This window comes from Mus caroli, unplaced genomic scaffold (genome assembly GCF_978045245.1).
Source record: "Mus caroli unplaced genomic scaffold, Mus_caroli_1 scaffold_2, whole genome shotgun sequence".
Lineage (NCBI taxonomy): Eukaryota > Metazoa > Chordata > Mammalia > Rodentia > Muridae > Mus > Mus caroli.
This window is the reverse complement of record NW_028227257.1, coordinates 11,448,917-11,473,851: the sequence shown is the minus strand read 5'-3', so window position 1 is coordinate 11,473,851 and position 24,935 is coordinate 11,448,917. Positions and strand designations below refer to the sequence as shown.

Below are 24,935 nucleotides of genomic sequence, written 5' to 3'. Positions count from 1 at the left end.
GGACAGTGATGGAAGAAGATGTCCAAATCTTTCTCTGGCCTCACATCTGTGACCATAAGTGCATGCACATGGATACAGGTGTGACTGTGTGACTGTAATACACACACACACACACATACTCACATGTACACACATACACAGGCACTCTCTCTCTCTCACACACACACACACACACACACACATAGACACACAACATACCACTCACACAGACACATACATCACACACACACACACTCACTTACACACACACACACACACACTGTAGCCCCCTTGAAAACAAGTACAAGGAGTTTTGCCACACCCCCTCTTCATCTCTAGGCAGCTTGCTCAGAGCTGTTGGTAGGCACCATTAATGAATAAGCTGTAAGAGTCATGCAAGGCTGCCACCAACGTGGTAGTTTGCAAAGCAGTCTTGTGTCATTCCTCACCTGAAAGAAATGATATCTCAATTGCCATGGCCACAACTATAGTCCCATTTCACAGAAAGGAGTGTTGAGTGCTTGAGAGAACGGGTCAACACTACCCAACCAGTGAGGAGCAGAGCACGAACTTCAGTGAACTTGTCAGCCTAGAAATCAAGCCAGGTCTTCCGACAACTGCCTCCTGAGACCATACTCTCCCCTGCCATGGAAGATTTTAAGATTAAATCAGTTAATCCATGGGTGCCTGCTAGGTTTCATATAATCGCTACAACAACCATCACCTTTACCGACTCCTCCTGGGAAGAGTGTCTTGGCCAATGAATGCAGTCTGGTCATGGAGCATGATGGGAACACTAGTCTTCCCATCCCAGTCCACCCTGGTAACGTTGAGATACCCATCGGTCTTGGAGATCCCTTAGGAGCCAGAGAGCGTTGAGCTGGGGTAGTAAGACAACCTTATCCTGGGTCCAAGCTTACAGACAGAGAAACTGGGTCTCAGAGCAGATTAAGGTCATAACACAAACCCAGGGTATGACCAGAGCAAGGGCAAGGCAAAGGTGGGAGCCTGGCCCAGATGCCTCCTGAAAACAAAGTTTTCTTAACTAAAGGGGTAGTGAGCCTCTAAAAGGCAAATAATGGGCCCTTACTCCTCACCAAACCAGCAACGCGTTATAAGCCATTAACCAGAAAAGAGCATGTGACAGAATTCCACCTAGGCTAAAGGGCTTAGAATGCTTGGGTGAGTCTCCAGAGATTCATAAATATACACTTCAGCTCTTTCTCAAAAAATCATTAACTAGCTCCTTCAAGACTTTGACTTGAGCAACGGAAGAGAAGGAGCTTGCTCGGTGGAGACATTCCGTGAAGAGAGTATACCGGCCCACCTCCAGGTTTTCCACACTCCCCTTCTCTGAGAGTGGGAGGAAGAAGATCACTATGTCAAATGTTAATTTAAAAAAAAAAAAATCGTGGAAATTTACAAACCGTTCCCACCATGCAGGGTACATTCTAAAGAATTTAACAGGGTGGGTCTGTAGTGTTGGTGCGTGCGTGTGCACACGGGTGTGCTTAAGGGTGTGTGCACCTATTCGGGCCACAGGACAGCCTCAGGGGCCATTCCTCAAGAGATGTTCACCTTTTTCTGAGACGAACGGGGCTAGGCGGACTGGTCAGTGCGCAGGCGCCGGGATCCTCCGTCCCTGTCTCCCTGGGGCTGGAATCACAAAGTTTACCACCAGGACTTGATTTCTTTCCCCCTAGCTTCTGGGGATGGAGCTCAGAGCCCTGTGCTTCTACAAGCACTTGACCAACTAAGCCATGCCTGGACTGTTTTTTTGGTTGTGTGTGTGTGTGTATGTGTGTTTATATTTATCTTGTGGGTATGCACATGCTAAGGCATTTGTGTGGAGGTCAGAGGATAACTTGTGGGAGTCTGTTTCTGGGTTCCAGGGACCAAACTCGGGTTGTCAGACTGTGTAGTGTCAGATCAGCCATTTGGCTGGCTTTGAACTCACACATCTGTCTACCTCTGGCTGGAAGTACGTCAGCGTGCACCACCAAATGAGGTCCAGCCCTTATTTTTAATGACAGAGTCTCGATCTGTAGCCCAGATTGCCCTGAATGTAAGCAATCCACCTGCCTCACCCTCCTGAGTGCTGGGATTACAAGTGTTAAGCCATCAAGCCAGGCTGAGTGTTTATAACTCAGAAGACCACGTTGGAAGAGGATAAAGTGAAACTGTAACCCTTGCCAAGGAGTCTGGGGGGCTGGGGAGTGGGATGGCGGTGTGTGGGTGCGGAGCTCTGGTGACCCGAGCCAGACTCACCATCTGAGGAGCCTGTAATTTACAGAGCCGGGTCAGGCTGTTAACTTACTTATCTCTCAACCCACTGAACTCTAATTCTCAGAGCTTCTCGGGCCCCTTGTCAGTCCGGATCAGCTCTGGTTTGAGGATTTGGGGGCAGGGAGAGGAGGTGGGGAGAACGTTACAAGTCAGTCTCTAAACCAAAGAGGCGGGAGTCAAGAGCTAATCCACACTGTTTCTCTGGTCTTCAGGCTTCTTAAACCAAGCTGACAACAAGGCTCCCCTCCCCCACAGCACCTTTATCAAAGGCAAACTATTTTCTACATTCCCTTCTTACACAGCCCTGGTTTGCAGCAGATCCAGGAAGCTCTGGCCTGGCCCTCCCTCCCTTCGAGAAAGGAAAGTTCAGGTAGTGAGGGATGCCACACCCGGGGGGAGGGGAGGGCGGATGTGACGGCAGCTTCAGGAATGCAGGGCCCACGCAGGTGCATTGGCACCCATGAGCTTCCTCCTCAAAGCAGCTGATAAAGGAGTCTCGATAGCAGTGATAGCAGCCACCCAACCATCATCCACACAGACTTGGGGCCACAGGTCCACAGTTCTCAAGGTGTGACCATCTCAGGGCAGAGGCAGGAGAAAGGTGAGATTGGAGGTCCTGTGCTTTCTGACACATCGGTTTTCAGAGTGGCCCACGGGTCCACTGGCACCTGGAAACCTCGCTAGGGGAATTTCCAAAGTCATATTGTTCTCATGTAGGCGTCACATCTCACCTTCCTTGTCTCAGAAGCAGATGATGGAGTTTTCCGCAAAAGACAGGACAAATGATGACATCATCTTTACCTACTTGGAATACGTATTGTGCATTGTTTTAAACGCGTTTCTAGTTTAGTTCCAATACAATAAACACTCATAGGCATTCACAAACTTGGAGGTTCCCTGTAATGTTCAGTTAAAGGGGTCCTGGGACCCAAAGAGCTGTAACTGCTGGGCTGATGCTGTTGACCAGGGTACCAGGCCTATGGCTGCCCCTCAAAACCACACATCTTCTTTCCACCACACAGGTATGGGTTGGGAAGGCAGTTTGAGATTCAGCTTGGGGGACAGTCTTTCTCTCCAGTGCTTCCACCCCAGAATGGCCAGGGAAACCTTAAAATCACCTACCAACATCTGGTGAACTGATTCGTTCAAGGGGAAAGGGCCTTCTTATCTTTGAAGCTACAGGGTGTAGCCTGGAGAAGCCACAGATTCGGCTCCTCTTGTCCCCAAATACATACATGAGCGCATGCTAGGAGACTGGCTCTCCCAGGGTGAACAAACAACTGAGCAAAGCCAGGGTATCACCACCACTAGGCAGCTTTCACTGTACATAGAGGAACGCTGTTTAAAGTGCACGTGCACGAAGAAAAATAGAAAAACTGAACCCCATCACAGCGGAAAGATGTTAGATTCTGTGGTCCAAGGGGAGAGTGGGCAGGAGTGAAGGCCCCTGATCAGCTGGCTCTTCAGCTCTCTGTGGGGTAGGAGGGAGACTTTCACTTTTCTCCTAGCATCAGCAAGACCAATGGGTAAACAAAACAGAGAGAGAGGCAGTAGCCTCAGTGTGGGGCGCTCAGAGATTAGGAATTGGTGTTGTTACCCCGGGACACAGCTCGGTCACTGGGGGAACAGAACACAACCCAGAGGCTGGCGTTGGTGCAAACAACAAACGGCCCAGAAATTGCTCCACGGAGAGACGACTTCAGCCTCAGAGGGCAGATGGTGAGGCCCGCAGGGAGCCAGGGCCTGTGGGGACCATCGCAGGCCTCAGCTCCCTGGTCCTCTCCTGATACCCAGGGCACCCTCGGGACAGGGAAGGTCGAGAACAGTGGTTCTCAACCTTCCTAATGCTGTGACCTCGCATTCTGATGACCTCCAGCCATAAAATGATTTTCCTAGCTACTTAACTGTAATTTTGCTACTGTTATGAATCGCAATGTAAATATCTGTGTTTTAGGTCTCAGGTGACCCTGGAGAAAGGGTCGTCCTGGGGTCAAGAGCCCACAGGTTGAGAAGCGTTGATTGAGACGAAAGTGCAGTTGCCAGGCCGAGACATCCCCGACCCCCAAGTTTCTCCCTCTAATGACTGCTGCAGAGGCGGGAAAACTTGAATCTTTCGACAAGAGTTTCAGGGGGCCGCCAAGAAGCCGCAGCATGGGGGGGGGGGCCCAGGCCGAAGAGGGGCCCCAGATGCCCAATCACCCCATATCATCACGGCAAGGGAACGGCTGTACACACATTCCAAGCCGGTGACTAGGGCGCGTTAAAGATACCGGCGCTCTCGACCCATCCCGGCAGGCGAAAACGCTCGCGCGCATGCGCAAAATACACACCCTCCTGCACGGCAGTCCAGGTGCGCTCGCGCTTCCGGCCGGCCTTCCCCATAGCCTTCTCCGGGCGGAAACTCTTACAGCCGGCGCATGCGTCCTGCTGCTCCCCCGGCTCAATCCAGAGAGGCCCCAGAGCTTCAGGTGATCCCGCCCCTCCCTCGCAAGGCAGGACCAATCGCGAGGGCTGTAGGCGGGGCTCCCCAACCACGAGGCCCGCCCACGGACCGCGCGAGCCCCGCAGGCTGCGTGCCGATTGGCTGACGCCGCGGGCGCAGGTGCGCGCTTCCCATAGGGTGTGGGCGGAGCGCGAGCCGCGCGCCGAGGCTGCAGGTGAGCGCGCGCACGTGCCGCGGCCGCGGCCCAGCTCGGTGCACGAGCGCGCGCGCGCGCGGCCGCGGGGGAGGCAGCGGATAAGGGAGGCTGCGGCGGCTGTAGGGCTGTGCTCCGCCCTCTCCTCACCGCCGCGGCCGCCGCCGCCGCCGCCCCCGAGCCTCGCTGGGAGGGACCGGTGTCCCCGCCTGCTGCACTGGCAGTCCGACCCTCAGGCCGCCGCGGAGCAGCCGGCACTGCGCTGCGGGGAGGACCTCAGCAGGTGCCGTGACGAGGCGCCGTGCGGCGCTTCGAGTCCCGAGCCCGCGCTCCGCGGCCCCGCCGCCCGCGCTCCCGAGGGCCGGCCCCCGACGAGGCCGCCGGCGGCCCGGCACTCAGCATGAACCGCGGCCACCGGCACGGGGCGAGCAGCGGCTGCCTGGGCACCATGGAGGTGAAGAGCAAGGTGCGCGGCCGGGCGGGGCGACGCGGGGCTGCCCCGTGAGGACGCAGGGTGGCGGGATGGTGGACCTCGGCTACCCCTGTGGGAACGCGGGCGGAGGGCGAGCTGCTGGCCGAAGCACGTAGGAGAGAAACTTGGTGGAGCGCGGCGATGGAGAGGCGTTTGCGGCTGCTGCGCAGCACAGCCCCTGTTTTCTATCCTTCATATTCCCGCCTTGCTTTTAGGGTGGGATGGGGACCGCTCCAGTGCAAGGTGATGGGATAGCTTTGGGGGATCCCTTCACCCCGGGCACGAGCCAGAGGCTTTCGGAACACCTTGTTGTCTTCTCGTATAACCTTTTCTTGGGGCTCGGGGGTACATCGAGAGGAGGAGAGTTCTTTTTCCAGCCCTAACTTTGGTATGCGTCTAATCTATGAAATTAGCGCTATCGCCTTACTCTGGTGCTGCGCTTGACAATTTGAGACGCTGCTGTTTTCATTCCGACTCTTCATTCGGAATGCTTTCCCCCTTGGCGGGTCTGCCAGTCTTCTGTTAGTGACTTCAGTGTCCGTGGGATTCCTCAATCCCAAGGCCCGGTGAGCAGAGTAGCCCGTGGGGATTAGCTGGAGAATGCCTTCTTCCAAAAGGGGCTTTTCAGATGGAATGTGAAGGTGATCCGTAGCCACCGGAACATGTCGCCAAGCTTCTCCTGACTTTGAACAGCCAGGAGGGGCAGGATTATGTAGCCTGGTTCTCTGTGAGTTCTGAAATGATAAGAAAACCTGCTTTTAAAGGGTGTGACTTCCCCCAAACTCGGCTGTAGGACCAGGTCTTGCCGATGGCTTTTTACTGAGCAACTTGTAAAACGGTGGTAGAGGGCATTGCTGACCGTGAGAATTTAGAACAAAATTGTGGCTAGACACACAGAAGGAGCGGTGTATCGAGCACCTACTGCAAAAATAAGAAGCGTGGTGGTTAAGGGACCCCTGGGGGAATGTCGGTCTGGGGAGTGGGGTGAATGAGGAAAGCTACCTGGAGCCTTTGTGGTTCCAGGGCTTCCTGGGCTTGAGAGCAAAGTTCTGTAACTAAGAATCACAGATCTACATTTGCTTTTAATTTGGGGGGGGGGGGTTGTTTGTTTGTTTTCTTTTTTCTTTTTTCTTTTTTTTGCTTTGTTGTTTTGTTTGTAATCTCCTCTAACTATTGAGACTAAAACTAGAGAGTTCCAGACACAGTCTTAATGGAGGAGTGGGAGGAATTTATATATCAGATAGGAACTAGATTGGAACACAGATCTGTGTAATAATAACAGGACTGTTGGTGTTAGAGAGATGGCACTGCATTTATGAATGTAAACTGCTCTTGCAGGACACCCAAGCTCAGTTCTCCGTACCCCTGCCAAATAACACACACCTGTAACTTTCTTTAAATTTACTATTTTATGTGTATAAGTGCCTGCATCTATGTCTGTGTACCACCTGAATGCCTGGTCCTCTAGGAAGTCCGAATCCCAGAGGGAGTCAAGTTGGATCCCCTGGACCTGGAGTTAAAATAGTGAGCCACCTTGTGGGTGCTGGGACCCAAACTCAAAGCCTCTGGGTGAGCTGTGTTGCATTTAACCACTGAGCCTTCTCTCTAGCTCCAGAACATCTGGTGTTCTGGCTTCCCACGGCACCTACACATGACATACATAGACGGAGCTGCAGGTATACACATAATTGTTTTAGAATAAAACTGTATGATAGTTTAAGGAACACACCCTTCCTGGCTGGATTCTGCATAACAGCAAATAAAGTGACTTGTTAGTATAGGGAGATGACTGACTCCAGAAATGTCCGTCTTTTTCTCTAGCCATTTGTAGCTGTCAGCACACGAACTTTCTCCCGGCATCTCTTTGTAGTTTGGCTTGTGGGACTTGAGGTGAGGAAAGAAAACCACTTGTGATGCTGCATAAATCCAACACTCAGTTTTATGGTCCTGACCTTGGTATTGAGTCTTTACATTTTTTTTTAATCATTTAAAAAAAATGAGTAGAGATTCTAGGTGTGCCAATAAGTTAGATAGGAGTGGGTCTCTGGTGGAAGGAAACCGAGCTCTTGTGGACTGGAACTTCAAGCTTTTTGTTTTCCTTTTCCATCTACTGATTTTTGAATATTTTACATAGTTCTGTCCAAGGTGTGTGGTTTCTATCTCAGCTGCCATACCATACTTCTAGTGTAAGCCCTCCCCTAAACAGAAGCAGGGCGGTCAGAAGATACACTCGGGAAATGCTGCCATGCTGTGTGTGTGTTGCTGCCATGCTGTGTGTCTGTTAACGACTGACAGACAGACAGCATAGGCCAGAGTTTGTTCACCCTGCTTTGTGGGGTTTTGAGATGGCTTCCCCCCACTCCCCACCCCCACTCCCACCCTTTCCCCTCCTTCCATGTAGCCCTGACTGTCCTAGAGTACATTTATGTGTGTGCATGAGTGCAGGTGCCAACAAGAGTCCAGAAGAGGACGTCAGCTCAACTGACTGAAATTACAGGTGCTTGTGAGCTACCAGACATGGGTGGAAACTAAACTTGGGTCCTCTGGAAGAGCAGTGCATGTTCTTTTGTTATAAAGTTTTGTTTATTATTTATATGAGTACATTGTAGCTGTCTTCAGACCTACCAGAAGAGGGCATCAGATTCCATTACCAATGGTTGTGAGCCACCATGTGGTTGCTGGGAATTGAACTCAGGGCCTCTGGAAGAGTAGTCAGTGGTCTTAACCACTGAGCCATCTCTCCAGCCCCCTATTGTTGTTGTTTTTAAGACAGGGTCTCTACATAGCCCTGGCTGTTCTAGAACTCATGTAGACCAGGCTGGTCTTGAACTCAGAGATCCGGCTGCCTCTTGGGAGTAAAGTCATGTGTTGCTAGTCTTACCTTAGCTCAGGTTTATAAAAAATAATTTCAGTTTATGCTATGTGAATGGTAAAAACTCCCTTAAATTTCCAATATGTTCTGATCATTTACTTGGCGTGATGAGCGTGTGGGGATTCGCAGGTTCCGAAGTGGGAGTGGAGAGGTCAGAGGACAGCCTTAGGAAATTGCTTCTCACCACCGTGTGGGTCTTGGAGATTGGATTCAGGTTCTGAGGCTTGGCAGCAAGCACTTACCTACTGAACCATCTGCTGGTCCAGGATCAGTTCTGCAGTATCACAGTTAAGCGATCCTAACCAGAACTGGGTAGTGTGCAGGTCATGGGTAGGCTCTCCTTCATAGCAACAGTAGCGTCATCCGGCACACACCTTCAACCCCAGGATGTAGAGGCAGAGGCAGGAGGATTTCTGAGTTCCAGGTCTGCCAGGACTACATAGAGAAACCCTGTCTATCTTGAAAAGAGAAAGAAAGAAAGAAACAATAGTGTCCACTTTATCGTCTTTGCTCTGGGAAGGGAGCCGTGGTACAGATAGGAGGAATAATGGAGAGTGTAAATAAGGTTCTAGTTAGAGGTGTGATGCCAGCAGCTGGGTGATTTCTTTGGTAACTGATTTATCTTCCTGATTGTTTCTCCAGAAAGTTCTCTGTAATCATTTTGATGTCCTTAGGTAACCTTGGTCTCAAGGGCAGGGGCTACTACAGTGGAGCTTGACCGCCATACTCAGGCCTGGTTGCATCTTCACCATAGCCAAGACACTGGCCCCACAGCCTCGCAACAGTCTGGGGACACACCACTTCCTAATTGCTACTCATGGGCAAATGCAATATCAACTGTACTGCACACACACATACACACACACACACACACACACACACACTGTGATCCCAGCTCTCAGTGCAAGCTCAAGGGCAGCTAAGGCGACACAGGGAGAGCCTACCAAACAAACCAAAAGTAGGGATGGAAGATGCCTCAGTGGTTCCGAGCACAGACCGCTCTTCCGTAGGACCAAGGTCCTTTCCCCTTCCCTCCAAAACCCAAGTTCTAGAATATGCCAACAGATGCTAAGAAACAAGTCCTTATACATCTGGATTTCAAGCCAGAAAAATCACATGGTGGATAATCGTTGATTGGGTTCGTTTGATCTCTATCTAATTTTTCCTCATGTCTTAAAAAGTCCTTATAATCATACTGTGCTGCAAAAAGTGACCCAGTCCCGCCTCACCTTTTGCCAGCACTGGGGGTTGGGCACAATCTACTGTTAATATCTAAATATTTAAGCCAGAGAAGAAAATATTAAAGAATTGCATGCATGCAGAAGCTTTAGGGAAACTTAACGGGTTAAATAAGTCATTCGGTGTCTTCCCATTCAGACTCCAGAGGAGGGGGTGATAGCCTGGCGTGAGTCAGCCTGCACTGTGTGGACTGTGGCTGTGCGGGGAGAACGTCCAGCCTGCAGAAAATGGAGGAGAAACTGCCTTTGATAACATCACCTAACTGACTGATATGAAGGGTGTTCCTGGGTTTTATTTACTCTGAAGTATGTAGGTGTGACTAACTTTTTGAGAACTTTAAATATGAGTCACCTGATTTTCCTGACAAATGTTAGTGTTTATGTCTCAGGTATATGTATGTTTTGGAAACTTCGAATTTGTTAAGAGTTAGAAGTGGCCAGTGAGTTTTGTTCTAATGTCAAATGGTATAGCAGAAGAGTGCTTGCAAGAGGAGGGCCAGCCATAGGTAGAGAGAAGGCTTGATGGCTGGGTGCCCGGGGTTGCTGTTGGTTGTGAATGCCGATTGGGAGAAGGGCCTTTCTCTGCCTGGCACCTGCTGTTCTGTGGAACATTCGTGTCTCCTGGCTATCCTTGGAATTTATACAGAAAACGGGTCTGGCAGTCAAACGTGTTTGGCGAACAGTTACACTTTTTTTTTTTTTTTTGGTTCTGGACCAAGAGCCTTGCAAATGCAAAGTTCATATCCTACCACTAAGCTATAGCTCTAGCCTCAAAACAAAACAAAACAAGCAATAGGAGCTTAACCACCCCACCCCGTGGATGAGCAAATCTCCCCCCTCCCGTCTTTCTTCCCCTCTGTTTACTGTGTATCAGTGTTTTGCCTGCGTGCATGTACGTGTACCATGTGTTCTGTTTGGTGCTCTTGGAGGTCAGACGAGAGCATTAGATCCCTGGGCCTGCAGTGTTTGTGAGCCACCTTGTGGGTACTGAGAACTGAACCCAGTTGTTCCCTGCAGAAGCGGCACACACTCGTGACCGCTGAGCCATCAGCCCAGCGCCTGGCATTTAACTGAGCATTTACTATGCTGTTTCCCCAGTGACTCGGGACGAGACACTTTTTGAAGAAGGTAGATGAACCTCTCTTAGGGTCCCCATTTGAGAGTGTGCCACTCTAGTCCCACAGGGAGTTTAATGTGTGGCCTTGAGGGACCTGGGAGGTAGATGGGAATGACAGAGGGTGCTTCCTGCCTGTCCTGTGATCTCCTGCCTCCCAGAGGCCATTATTCTCCTCACCCTCTAATTGCTGAGCTTTTGAAGCAGGCCAGCCTCCTCGTCCCAGAACACAGACGTGTTCCTTAACCAGATCAGGCAGGATCAGAGCTGATGTATTAATACGCAGTTTTTTTTCCCGAACATGAACATGGGGCAGACCCTTCTTTCCTGTCTTTAAGCATATTCCTTACACGGTGACATCACTCATTTCATGACAAGAAGCTCAAAGTCCTCCTGATACACTTAGATGTGACTCTTACAGCCCATGAAAGATGATTCATTTTATGGGGGCTGTTACTACAGTGATAGGAAGTTAGGCCTGTGAATGCCTCTGGTGTCAGACAGGCTTGGAGATGAACTGATGCAGGGCTGGCACGGGAGACCCAGGCACAGAGGGGATGGGGTTGTAGCAGTGGCTCCTCCAGTACTTCTTCCCCTCCTGCTCCTGGCAGTGAGGTTCACCACAGGGCTTTCTGTGGCCTCAGATTCACAGAGATCCTCTTGCCTCTGCCTCCCAAGTGGGATTAAAGCATGTGCCATCACAGCTGGCTAACTCTCTGCCTTCTAATGTGTTTGTTATATTCCTAGTTTGGAGCTGAGTTTCGTCGGTTTTCACTGGAAAGATCTAAGCCTGGAAAATTTGAGGAGTTTTACGGACTGCTGCAACATGTTCACAAGATCCCCAATGTCGACGTGTTGGTGGGCTACGCAGATATCCATGGGGACCTGCTGCCCATAAATAACGATGACAACTACCACAAGGCGGTGTCCACCGCCAATCCACTGCTCAGGATTTTTATACAGAAGAAGGGTGAGTGCCTTTGTAGGAGTAGGGGGTTGGGGGAGGCTTGTGTGACATAATGCACCTGCCTCTTGTGCAAGTCTTACCTCAGATAGTACAAGACGCGAAAGCACTATGTCTGTCGCAGGCTTCATTCATGTCTAAGCTTTCTGAAAGTATGGGAGAAACATCTGTGTTTTTAACCACAGTCGAGACAAAGACAGTCCTGTAGAGGTTAGAGAACAGCTTGCAGGAGGCAGGCAGCAGTGCTTCGAGCTGCAGAACCATCCTGCCACTGGCTGTCCTTCTTAGAGTGTTGTTTTTAAATTGTGTGTGTGTGTGTGTGTGTGTGTGTGAGAGAGAGAGAGAGAGACAGACAGACAGACAGAGACAGACAGACAGAGACAGAGGGTGAGAGTGTGTGTGTGCGTGTGTGTTTGGTTCTGCACACGTGTACAGGTATTCTCAGAAGCCAGAGGTGTCAGATCCCCTGGAACTGGAGTTGCGGAAATTTGTGAACTGCCATGTGGGTGCTGGGAATCAAATCTGTGCACTCTGAAAGAACAAGCCAGTGCTCTTTACCACTGAGCCATCTTGCCAGCCCCCTCTTCTTAAGCTTTTTCAAAAGTCAAAATTAGGGAATTAGAAAGTCTTCATTGGGGCTGGAGAGATGGCTCAGTAGTTAAGAGCACTGACTGTTCTTCCAGAGGTCCTAAGTTCAATTCCCAGCAACCACATGGTGGCTCACAACCATCGGTAATGGGATCCGATGCCCTCTTCTGGTGTGTCTGAAGACAGCAATGGTGAATATATAAAATAAATCAATAAATCTTAAAAAAAAAAAAAAAGAAAAAAAAAGAAAAGAAAGCCTTCATTGTTGGGCTGACGGGAAAGAGTGAGTGTAGCAGCCTCACACTCAGGAGCGGGAGGAGGCTGCCCACTCCCTGGTCTGTTCCTCTGTCTGGAGGAGCTGTGCTGCCTGCCACGTCACTTCCTGGACACGCTGAGGAGGGCAGGGCCAGCTCTGAGTGGTAGCAAAATCTTTGTTTCTTTTCCATTTTAGTTTTCTTTTTTTTTAAAAAAAGATTTATTATTATATCTAACTACACTGTAGCTGTCTTCAGACACACCAGAAGAGGGCATCAGATCTCATTACGGATGGTTGTGAGCCACCATGTGGTTGCTGGGATTTGAACTCACGACCTTTGGAAGAGCAGTCAGTGCTCTTAACCACTGAGCCAAGCCATCTCTCCAGCCCTTTTTTTTTTTTTTTTATAAAGATTTATTTATTTTATGCATATGAGTACACTGTCACTCTCTTCAGACACACCAGAACAGGGCATCAAATCCCATTACAGATGGTTGTGAGCCACCATGTGGTTTCTGGGAATTGAACTCAGGACCTTTAGAAGAACAGTCGGTGCTCTTAACTGCTGAGCCATCTTTCCAGCCCTAGAATATTTTTTTAATTCACAGAAGTAGTCTAAATATAAAACTAGCTAGGAAATGAGAAGGGAAGGATGACTCTGGGGACTGTAAATATTGTCTCTCAGAAAGTGTCTTGAGTCCTAAAACCTAAGACTGCCCTGCCCTGTGTGGGAGACAGAGTGGGAGCCACAGAGAGACTGTAGCTGGAAGGACAGACAGCCCTGTCCTGTCGGTTGGTCCTTTCTATTTAGTAAAGGGAAGGTTTGCAAAGCCCAGAGTGTGATAAAGACCTTGTGGTTTTCCGAACAACCGAGGTAGCAGCTTGAAGGAGAGGAGGGTGGGCATTAGCCACCCCCAGAGCCCTAACATACCGGACCCTGTTTTCTTCGTTTTTCTGGGTTTGGAGAAGCAGAAGTCAGGCAGTCTCATCTGCTGATGGGCTGCCGTCTGTTCTGAGCAAGTTAGTGCTAATGGTCGCAAGTTCCCATTAGTGGGTGGTGGGCTCCTCAGCAGGCACATACACTGTGCAGAGACTGAGTGCAAGAGGCCCTGTTGTCTGCTCACAAAATTAGTGTGGAGAGCCAGTATAGGTGGCAGAGAGGAGAGACGGGAGCAGGCTGACAGCGAGGGCACAGCAGAGCACAGCTGGGGTTTTGAGCACCATAACCATATATATCCGAATCCAGCAGAGGGCTGGGGTTGCTGGGGAGTGACAGACTTGATCCTAGGCTTAACAGATTACTCAGTAGTCCTCGGAATTGACCACCCGTGGGGATTAGAAGTGTAGTCTTGGGTTGAGGGTGGAGCTTTAGAGATCTGGGCCCCAGAAACATGACTGCTGTACTCAGTGGCTCACATCTGTCATCTCAGCCCAAGAGCCCAAGGCAGGCAGAGTACTGTGAGTTTGAGGCTAGCCTGGGCTCTATAACAAGATCTTATTTCAAAAAGACAGCAAAGCAACATAAAAGCCGTAAGAACAGCAGAACTAGAGAGCAGGTCTCACTTGTGGAGGTAAAAGGACAACACATGAAGTAATTCCTTATCCTCTGTGGGTTCTGGGAATGGACAAGGACACACAGAGAGAAGCAGGCTTGGCAGCAAACACCTCCACCAGTTGTACCACGTCTCCTGGCCTTGTTGTGGGTCCTTGAGACAGGGTCTTACCTGTAGCCCAGACTGGCCTGAAGCGTACATTTTTCCTGCCCCTCTGCCCTCCTCACATTCAGGGATTACAGGTGAACCTCGATGTTGGCTGGGAAAAGCTTTGTAAGCTGCACCCCTACAGCGTGGTGTTGGGGTCCTCCCTTGTAGCTCACAGTCCTGCTGCCAGTGTCACCCGAGTTTCACTTCATTATGTTACAGCTCCGCTGGGTGTTGTCCTTTTTTTCACTTGCTTTTTGTTTTGAAACTCATTTTGTTGTGAGCCTAGCCTTTAACGGCCGAGCCATCTCTCCAGCCCTTGAAACTCCTTTTGTAGCTCATACTGTAGCCCTCCCAGCCTTCTGAGTACTGAGATACAGGCTGGTGCCACCACAGCCAGCTTTGTAGGCATCGGGGCTTAGGAGCTCGTTAATGTAAGGACACAGGTTCTCTGTGTGATAACAGTAGAATGTCCAGGAAAATGATCAGTGCTTAGAATTTGATGTAGGGAGCCAGTAAGCATGACAGCCTGGAACCCACAGGGTAGAAAGAGAACCAAGCCTTCTGACCTCCACTTGTGTGCCATTACCCACAAGCCCCACACAGAATTTAAAAATTTTTTTTTTTTTCCGAGACAGGGTTTCTCTGTGTAGCCCTGGCTGTCCTGGAACTCACTTTGTAGACCAAGCTGGCCTTGAACTCAGAAATCCGCCTGCCTCTGCCTCCCGAGTGCTAGGATTAAAGGCGTGCGCCACCACGCCCGGCTTAAAAATATTTTATTGCATTTTTTTTTTTTAAACAGGAATCTCATTATGTAGCCCTGGCTATCCTGGAGCTCACTGTAAACCTCAAACTCACAGAGATTCATTGTTATTACTGACATTTATATCTGTGTCAGTGTATACTTTTTTTATATTTATTTGTTTTGTTAGGGGAGAGGGGCTTATGGCATGGCACCATCTCCCAGGTGCTGAGATTAAGGACTTGCACCACCACCCTGGCAGATTTTTACTGTTTAAAAGACTTTGGGGCTGGAGAGATGGCTCAACAAATAAGAGCTCCTGCCACCGAGCCTGACAGCCTAAGTTCTTCTGTCCCCAGGATACACATGGTAGAAGGAAAGAACTGATTTCTAAAGTTTCCTCTCTTCCCTCCTAGTGTCGTGGCATGTGTGTGCACACACAGGCGAATAAATGTAAGATAAGTATGTATTATGGATGTGTGTATGTGTGTGTGTCTTGTAATCATAACACTCAGGAGCTGGAGGGAGGAGGATGGAGAGTTAGATGGTGGGTACCCTGGGCTACAGAGTTCCAGGTTACCCTCAAATGCATACTGAGAACTAGTGAGCTGGCTCAGGGAGTCACAGAGCTTACCACCAAGACTGGTGACCTCAGTGTGATTCCCCAGGGCCCAACGAGGTGGGAGAAGGAAACATAGGCTGTCTTCTGGCCTCCACACCACGTGCTCCATGGCACGCAGACACAAAGTGTGAACGTGACTAACATGCATACATATCTGCAATATATTATGGCTTTAGTGAGAATTAGAAAGAGGTCATCCTATCAGCTGTTGCTTGAAACGTGTGTGATGGCTTCCACTCCAGCTAATAGGGTCCTGTGTGAACCGATTGGCCAGACGGTCCAGCACCAAGCACCCATCCCTTTACACCCGCCTGTGAAGCGCCTCATTCTGCCCTGCAAACTAGGAACTCCCTGCTCTCTGCCTCTGGCCAGTTTTCTTTGTAGATCTCGTCATAGGCCTAGGCTTTCTGGTTTGTTTATGTGCTGTTGGCCACCAGGTCCTACATCAAAGTCAGAGATAGCACACACCATTCTAATTTGGATTGAACATTTTCTTAAAGCAACAGAGGCTCAGGCAAAAGGCTGTTTTTTGTCTGAGGCCCCGGAGAAGCCCAGAGAGCCTGGTTACGGCCTATGCGTCTCACTTTGGAACCACAGCAGTCTGAGTCTGTTTTCTGATTTGTTGTCTTGTTTTGTTTGGAGACAGGGTCTCACCGTGCAGCCCTGGCAGCCCTGGCCAGCCTGGAACTTGCTAACTTGCTTCATAAACCAGGCTGGCCTTGAACTCAGAGACATTCGTACCTCGGCTTCCTGTGTGCTGGGATTAAATCAGGGCCTCAGCCTGTATTTTTAGCTGTTAGCTTTGCCTTTTCTCTTTTGTGGTGCACCTTGGTTTTGAAACTACGGCCTCTTGGTGCCAGGCAGACACCATGCCCTGAGCTGTACCCTCATCCCCTTGTGACTTTTTTCAAACACTAAACCAAAGCCATTAAAGTTTAAAAACGGTGGTGTTTAGAATCTGCTGTGCTTCCGAATGAAGATTCTGGTTGTTGAGAGGCGGTGCTTGAGCGTGGACACTCCCAGCCGACGCCTGGGCAACCAGCTCTCACACTCAGCACGCTTTGAAAAGTGGTTTTAGAGCAATTTTCTGTTAGGAGAAAAAATGCCATACTGTTTCTTGGGCTGTTATCATGGGAGCCAAAACAAAACAAAAACCTGATACCTGAAAAATGATTTTCACAGAGGGTTTTCAGCTCCTTTCTTGGGGTGGAGTGTCTCCTGCTGTGGCCAGGTCAGGGGGACAGGCACTGTCCTCTGTCCTCTACCCTGTGACTGTGCACCAGACAGGTTAGAAAGGCTGAAGATTGCTTTAAAACCTGCCTGGGTCCGGGACAGCAGCCTGGGGACTTAGCACCAGTATTTCCCTGTGAGCCAGCAACATGGCTCAGTGGGAACCCAAGGAATCAGGAGAGAACTGACCTGACCCCCACTTCCATGCCCTGGCACACACGCGTGTACACACACGTGTACACACATGTGCACACACAGTAAATGAATGTGTTGGTTATGGCTGCAGGCACTACTCACACACACTAATCCCAGCACCCAGGAGGCAGAGGCAGGGGATCTCCGAGTTCCAGGCCAGCCTGGTCTACATTGTGAGACTCTGTCTCAAAACAGCTTAAAGCCACTCGGTCATTCCCGTAGAACGGAGTCTTTCCAGACCGACCTGCTTAGTCTGGGACCCAGGACATGTTAGAACGCGGCTAACCATACCTGTGCTCAGGCTTCTCACTGTGGTGGAGGTCTGTGTCAGACAACATTGTTTGTGTCCTAGGGTGTGTGACTGGTGCTGGCAGGGCCTCCTCCTCTGCTGGGTCCGGTTCAGGACATGGCCTCTGTGACTCACACACCTGTAACTGGCAGAGAGTCGGCTCTTAGACCTTGACCTGGCACTGGACATGACTTTGTAGCTACATTTAAGGTTACATTTTACTAAGCCAGGGTTTAATTTTAATATAGTCCAAGGATACACAGCAGTTACTTCTCACAGAAGGCAGGAGTAGTGGTATCAGCCTGTAATCCTGATTGGAAGTGAGTTCAGGGCCAGCCTCTAAAACCAGAAGTATAGAAACTGCCATAAAAGGCTTTACTCCGGAAACTGTAGCACAGCCATTCACAGAATGATCCCAGTTGCTGCTGACAGAAGCCTTGCTCCCACCCCTGAGCCAGCCTGCTCTCACTCACGAGCCGTAGCACACCTAAGGTGTTTTCCACGTATGCCCCGCCCGCTGCTCTGCCCCAGGCTGGTCAACATCCTGCCCATGGGTGCCTGCAGAGACCTGTCTCCAGGCTACATCAGGTAGTTTTCTGGAAAACCCAGATAAGATTCGTGTCTGGGTTCACAGCCCAAGGCTGAAGTCCTTAGCCCACAGCACTTCCCTGGAGCCCTGTCTGCACCTCCGTCATGGCCCCTTCCTTACCTGTGTGTCAGACTTCTGCACCCATTCTCTTCCCCCAAACACAACACTCTTTCTGCATCTGGAACCTTCTTCCCCTTCCTACCTGGTCACCTGCTCCTGCTCCTCTCATCTCTGGAGACACCTCATTTCCACAGAGAAGTCCCCCTCTCCCCCCCCCCCCCCCCCCCCCGTCAGCCCCGCTGGGTCCCCTACGCTCCTGACACTGACTGTCTGGCTTTCCTTATACATCCTTGTAGGGACGCAGCTCCGTGAAGGCCGGTGCCCACTGGCTCACTGCAGAGTTGTCCCAGGAATGGTTTGAAAAGCAGTGTGTGCTTGCTTCTTCCATGGGGAAGCAGCAAAGGGGTCCGCATCATTTGAACATTGGCTAAAGTTTAAATATTTAATCCTTTCCAAGTTTCTGGATAGCTTTTGATTCATCATGGTGCATTAGAAAGGGACTGGCGAACAGGCCTGGCGTTTTATAAGTTTTTCTTTAAAAATGTTTCTTACTCCTCTCTGTAGCCCAGGGTTGGTTATAGAGGTGACACTGAATGCCCAGCAAAACCATACAGTGTCTTGCTGTGTAGCCCAGGCTGGTCTTGAACTCGAAGCCATCTGCATCCACCCCAGCACCTCAGCTATGAGTGTTGTGTATACCGCCACCCTCTTGTCACTAGGGTTGGACCTAGGGCTTCATGCTAGGTCAGCGTCCTACTGCCTTATTTTTTTTAAAGACAGGAGCAGCACGTTGGTTCCTGGAGCCAATCCTCCTGCCTCAGCCTGCGTGCAGCTAGTTGCCCTTACCAGCCCATGCCACCAGGCCTAGCTGCCTTCTCTTCCTCTGAACTTGCAATTGGACGAGCTCCTGAGCCTGCTGACGACTGTACCTGGGGTTCTCTAGGTTCGCCTGTCTGGGAATGCTTGTGCTGTTGTGAAGTTTCTGTTTCGCAAGGTTGCTGTTCTCACCGCAGCGTTCCTTCTGATGCTGGCCATCACAGTGGGCCCTGCCTCGCCCTCATCTGAGTGTGCTGTAGGAAAGCTGGGAGCTTGTGTGTGAGAGAGACATTTGCCTGGGTGGACGTTTAGAAGCTTCTGGGTGGATTCTTGTCAAGGGCAGCGAGCAGAGACCGTTGGCTGAGGGACAGAGTTCTCCGTGAGGTGTTCCTGGATGGCCTCGGTCAGCTTTGCTGTGGGTCTCGGGGACTCCCATGGCCTCTGTGAGTGACCTTGGCCTCCAGCTGGGCCCTCCTGGACGGTCACCTTTACACTTTACGCTCACACCCCTGGCCTGCTGCCAGCGTGTTTCTTTCCCAGTGGCTGGAAACTGATTAGCTGGGTGGGAGAACAGAGGTGCCTTTGTGCCGCGCAGTGCTTCTGAGAATTTAGAGCGAGCATTCAGAGGGAGTCTTAGGCCAAGCCAAATTATGCAGATTTGGGTTTTCTCAGTAGGGTTTCCCATGGGCAGGCATGGAGGCAGCTTGGTGGCCTTCTCTGTTTTGTGTCTGGAATTCCCCTGGACATGTTACACAGGCTTCCACTCTTGGTTGTTCTGAAATAAACAGTTCAGTGTAAGAACTAAGCCTAACGGCTTTCATCGAGATTTTTGCCAAGTCCTCCTGCTTCAATGGATTTATTCCTCAAACCAGACTATAAAGCAACTTTCTGCCTAAGGACACGACGCAGACTCTGTGAGAAGATACGGGTGGAGAGATGGCAAGACAGGGTGTCCCTAGGGCTTCTCATGTGGCCTGGGGAGCCACAGACTCATCATACCCGGAGGTGCCAGGAGGAACCTGGAAGCTGTGGGAGGAACCTGGAAGTTACTGGTCTAGTAAAGACCTGGGCTCTCCCTGTCTCCGGTTCTTCTATGTCCCTCATCCCTGGGCTGGGGTCTGAGATAATGATGGGTGTCGGTCCCTGGCTGTGGGGCAGGTCCACTGAGGGGGCAGCAGGATTCTGTAGGCCCCAGGCTATCTGTAAGCCAATCTCCAGCTAGTTACTGTGGGGATGAAGGAGCACATGGGATGTTTAGTTTTTTGGAGACAAGGTCTCGTGTCGCCCCGGCTGGCCTCACTGTGTAACTAAGGATGTATGGCCTTGGGTTCCTGATTCGGCTTCCATGTCCCAAGCCCTATACTCTCATTACTCAAGTATTGTTTGTCTTTAATTGATTGTTTCCTGGTGAGTTTTGATTTGGGGCTTTGCTTGCCTGGTTGGTTTAGGTTTTTGTTTTGTTCTCAGAGATAAGGTCCCTGGTGTAGCCCAGCCAGGGCTGTAACTCAGATGTCCTGTGTGTGAGCCTCCGGAACCTTGGGACTCTAGGCCTGAAAACCAAGCCAGCCTGAGATGGCTTCAGCTCTCCTCCTGCTATTCACCCTGTTCCTGGTCCTTCCTCCCTGATAGTCCACCTGTGTCTTCTGCCTTCACCTGGTGACAGTGGTGTCTGGGGCTGTGTCTCTAGCATGTGACAGACTCAGCTGGCTCAAGGAATTAGTCCAGCTGCAGTGCAGGTGCAGTTAGTACACGTGTTTGTTGTGACTACTAGGCATCACTCTTCTTTATGTTGTGCGTGTGTGTGTGTGTGTGTGTGTGTATACACACATGTACTTTAAGCAGTGGGCACCTGGAGGTCGGAGGACAACTTGAAGGCGTTGGCTCTGCTTTACGGGTAGTGAGGCTCAAACTCCAGTCACCAGACTTGGCAGCGAGCACCCTAGCCACTGAGCCATCTCACCAGCAACAAAGGAAGTTTTACTGAAAACAAGGCTTTCCACCATGGAGGGAAATCTGCTGGGAGCTAAGAGACAGGGGCAGGAGCTCTGGTTTGCAGAGTCCTTGCCACCCTGCACCCCAGTCTGTCACAGCGCTGATGTCAGTCATGGTTGAAAACACGAAAGATCCCACACCTCTCTGCCTCTGCCAGAGTAGGGAGTGAGAGAGTCAGAGCCCATGGGGCTGAAGGGAGTTTATTTGCTGAGAGACAAGCCAGCTAAGCATTCACTTAGTAATGAAGCTGTGAGTGCTGAGGAGGAGATCTGTCCCTCTTCCCGCCCACCCTTCCAGCTGCTGGAGCAGAAAATGAACCCAGGGCCTCACTAGTTCAGGGCAAGGGCTCCCACCCCACCCCCGCCACACCCCAACCATTTTTCTCTCCTGAATTCCCTGGAATGAGTGTTCCTTCCCCTGTCCTTGTTTTGGATGTGATAAATATGCAAAATTGGAAGTATTCTAATTAAATGCAGGAAAACATGCATTTAAAGGAGCTGTTTTAAGCAGGCAGGTTGGGATAATTCTAATCCTAGCACAGCAGAAGCAGAGGCAGGAGGATTGCTCTAGCATGGCTACATGTACTGTGAGACTGTATCTCAGGTTTGGTTTTTTTCCTTCAAGATAGGGTTTCTCTGTGTAACCCAGGCTGTCCTGGACCTCACTCTACATCACACTCAGAGCTCCTTTCCCTGCCTCCGAGTGCTGCTAAGATGTGTGTGTGTGTGTGTGTGTGTGTGTGTGTATGTGTGTGTGTATGTATATGTGAATATGTGTGTGTATGTATATGTATATATAGACATATATATATATATATATATATATACTTTTTTTTTTCTGAGACAGGGTTTGCATGTGTAGCTCTGGCTGTCCTGGAACTCACTCTGTAGACCAGGCTGGCCTCGAACTCAGAAATCCTCCTGCCTCTGCCTCTGCCTCCGCCTCCGCCTCCGCCTCCGCCTCCGCCTCCGCCTCCGCCTCCCGAGTGCTGGGATTAAAGGCATGCGCCACCACTGCCCAGCTCCACGCTTGATTTCTTAAAATGAGTTTGTAAACTAAACATTGGAGGTACATCCTGTAATCCCAGCTCTTCAGAGGCTGAGGCAGGAGGATTGCCTTGAGTGCCAGGTACAGGAAGGTGAGAAGAGACCTGAAGTTGTAGCCAGGAGTTGTGACATAACACACACACATAGCCCCAGTGTCTCAGCTGCCTGGGACACTGAGTCCGGCCTAGCAGTGAGACTCCACCTGAGAAAAGGGGAAAGGGAATGTGAGCCTGTAAGATTTGCCAGGTTATTTTGTTGTTGTTTTGTGTGTTTTAGATTTTGAGACTGGGTTTCAGGATGTAGTCCAGGGGGGCCCCAAACTTGTGATATGATATAGCTCAGGTTGACCTTGAACTTGGGATCCTTCTACCTTTTGCCCTAGGCTCCTGAGCAGGGGGATGACAACAGGTGTGTGGGCCACAACTGACTATCAGAATTTCACTGGCCAGTTAAGGTGTTCAGTAGCTAGTGACATTTGTGATGTGTGAGAGGGCCCTCTAGTGTCTTCTGATGGCACGGCAGTCACCGGTGCAGTTCTGGTCTGGCTGAGTAAGCAGACACTCAAGTCGAGGTAGCCTGTGCATTGCCTGGTGTTGGTCTGCTGGGGCAGCTGGGACAGATGTGGGCAGCTGTGGGCAGCTGTGTTTTAGCGGGTCTGTAACCATCCCGTGTCTGTTCTCTCCACGCAGAAGAAGCTGACTACAGCGCCTTTGGCACCGACACCCTAATCAGGAAGAAGAACATGCTGAGCAATGTACTGCGTCCCGACAACCACCGGAAGAAGCCTCACATCGTCATCAGCATGCCGCAGGACTTCCGGCCCGTGTCATCCATCATCGACGTGGACATCCTCCCGGAGACGCACCGGAGGGTCCGTCTGTACAAGTACGGCACAGAGAAGCCGCTGGGCTTCTACATCCGGGATGGCTCCAGCGTCCGGGTGACACCGCACGGCTTGGAGAAAGTCCCCGGCATCTTCATATCTCGGCTCGTCCCTGGGGGTCTGGCCCAGAGCACAGGCCTGCTAGCTGTCAACGATGAGGTGTTAGAAGTCAACGGTATAGAAGTGTCCGGGAAGAGCCTGGACCAGGTGACTGACATGATGATAGCCAACAGCCGCAACCTCATCATCACCGTGCGCCCGGCCAACCAGAGGAACAACGTGGTGCGCAACAGTCGGACTTCTGGCAGCTCCAGCCAGTCCACTGACAACAGCCTCCTGGGCTTCCCACAGCAGGTGGAGGCCAGCTTCGAGCCCGAGGACCAAGACAGCGACGAGGACGACATCATCATTGAAGACAGTGGCGAGCCGCAGCAGATCCCGAAGGCCACCCCCACCCAGAGCCTGGAGTCCCTGACGCATATCGAGCTCAGCTTTGAGTCCGGACAGAACGGGTTCTCCCCTCCTCAGGACACAAGCCTGGTGCCTGTGCCCGGCAGCCTGGACACAGAGCTGGAAAGCCGGGCTCCGGACCAGAAACTCTTAGAGGAAGATGGGACAATCATAACATTGTGAACCGCCAGGTTGTTTTCTGTTTGAGGGTGTGAGGAACAATGTTGGTGTGCACACATGACTGACACTGTGGACCTGCAGGCCGTGATGTTCCACAACAAGTGGGGCTGGGAGTCTGCCGAGGCAGGCTGCCGTGACATGGAGCAGGTGCTGCTGCTCTGAAACTGAGACCTGCCTGAGCCGAGCTGCGGTGGCCAGTGTCCACCTGCCTGCAGAGCCTGCTCTTTGCTCTCTGTGAAGTCTGATCATCTGTTAGCCACTGGGGACCTCGGTTCTTCGATTCCCAGACCCTGTTTTCTGACTTTTAAAGTGTTCCTCTGTTAACTGTGACAAATTATTTTTTCATGTGCAGTTTTTGTTCTGTCTTCCCATTTTCTAAAACTTTAGCTGGCCATGTCTAGGGGCCTTTCCCCTGGCCCTGGAGCGACACCTGTTGTCGTCACCCTGGAACTTTACAGTTTCGGGGTGCCATAGTCCTTCATCCCAGTCCACTGGAGATTATTTCATTGTGTGTGTGTGTGTGTGTTTGTGGGTGGGTGATAGCATAGTTAGTTGACTCCCACACTCTTCAGTGTACCAGACAGTGTGGATCATGGGATAAAAATGCCCCCAGGTTAAGAGACTTACACACAATATAGATGTGCACTTTTTATTCAAAAGACGGAGTTTTCTTCCTGGGGATTCTAGGGTGCTGCCCACATTTGGGGAAACCCGTGTCAAGTACACCACTCGCAGGGCTGCTGATTATTTGAGTCTATTTATTCTCTTCTGGGCTTCCATCTGGGATGAGGGGACCGCAGTTGTCTTCCCTTACCTGGCTCCCTCCTGTTGCATCGACAGTCAGCGAGACCCACGTGTGTGGCTCAGACTTCCCTGAGGCCCGAGGCTCTGAAGGGACAGTTATTTATTTCTTAACCTTGTGGTGGCCGAGTGTGGGTGCCTCATAGGTGTGTACTGACTCCGAGTTGAAGGACTTTTTCCTCGTAGTAAGAGCCGGCAGAAATGAAGTCTTGATCCAATGAAGGGCGCTGGCTGAGCGAGTTATCTGCAGGCGCCTGGCGGAGGCTGGGTGCAGTGAGCCTGTGACGGTTGAATTCACTGAGTTTCTCCTCTCACAAGGCACCGCATGCTAGCAGCGCTCCCCCTCGCTCCCCCTCTGACAGACACTGCGCTCCCTGCAGTGGAAGGCAGCCATAGGCACAGAAGGCATATGTAACTTAGGGGTGCATGGGCTCAACATTGTAAGTAAAGATATTTCACATACTACCTCTCTTCTCTCTTTCTCTCTCTTTTTTTAACAGAGTTTTAACATAGAACCTTTCTCTTGGGGAAGAAATACTTCAGGGCTTGACTTTTGTACAAATTTTAACTGAAAAACAGATTTCTCTTCTGTCTGAAAACGGAGATCAGAGCTGCTGACGCTGATTTTAATTTCAAGGACAAGAGTGTTCGTTAGTGATGAAGTCGTACTAATGAAGTCAATGTCAGTAGACCTTCTGTGAGGCCAGTGAGTCTTGGCTGTGGAGGTCCCGTCCCGTCCCGTCCCGTCCCGTCGGCTCAGTTCTTGAGACACCTGAGAACAGGAGCCTAAGCGTCGGCAGCTTAGCGTGCAGTTCTGTTGTCCCGAACGTCGAGCCTCACTGTGAATTCTGTTCTGTCCTAAGTCCGCCATGTCAACCAGATGCTGTGCTGTTGTGAACCATGAATTTTCTAATTAAATTTTACATGCTATAACA

General features: G+C 50.7%; 1 protein-coding gene across 1 annotated transcript; it reads left to right on the top strand.

The window, feature by feature from the left end:
- Positions 1–4,968: 4,968 nt before the first annotated feature.
- Positions 4,969–24,935, top strand: Pard6b (par-6 family cell polarity regulator beta). The gene is made up of 3 exons (XM_021153951.3): positions 4,969–5,367; positions 11,345–11,567; positions 22,376–24,935. Exons 1-3 carry the CDS (start codon positions 5,302–5,304, stop codon positions 23,200–23,202), a joined length of 1,116 nt encoding a protein of 371 aa, XP_021009610.1. The 5' UTR covers positions 4,969–5,301; the 3' UTR covers positions 23,203–24,935.

Bases quoted from the DNA above. Each gene is read 5' to 3' on its own strand.
- Pard6b (XM_021153951.3), top strand. From the start codon at position 5,302: ATGAACCGCGGCCACCGGCACGGGGCGAGCAGCGGCTGCCTGGGCACC. The intron at 5,368-11,344 runs GTGCGCGGCCGG...TTATATTCCTAG, and splicing joins CCATGGAGGTGAAGAGCAAG to TTTGGAGCTGAGTTTCGTCG. The intron at 11,568-22,375 runs GTGAGTGCCTTT...CTCTCCACGCAG, and splicing joins GATTTTTATACAGAAGAAGG to AAGAAGCTGACTACAGCGCC.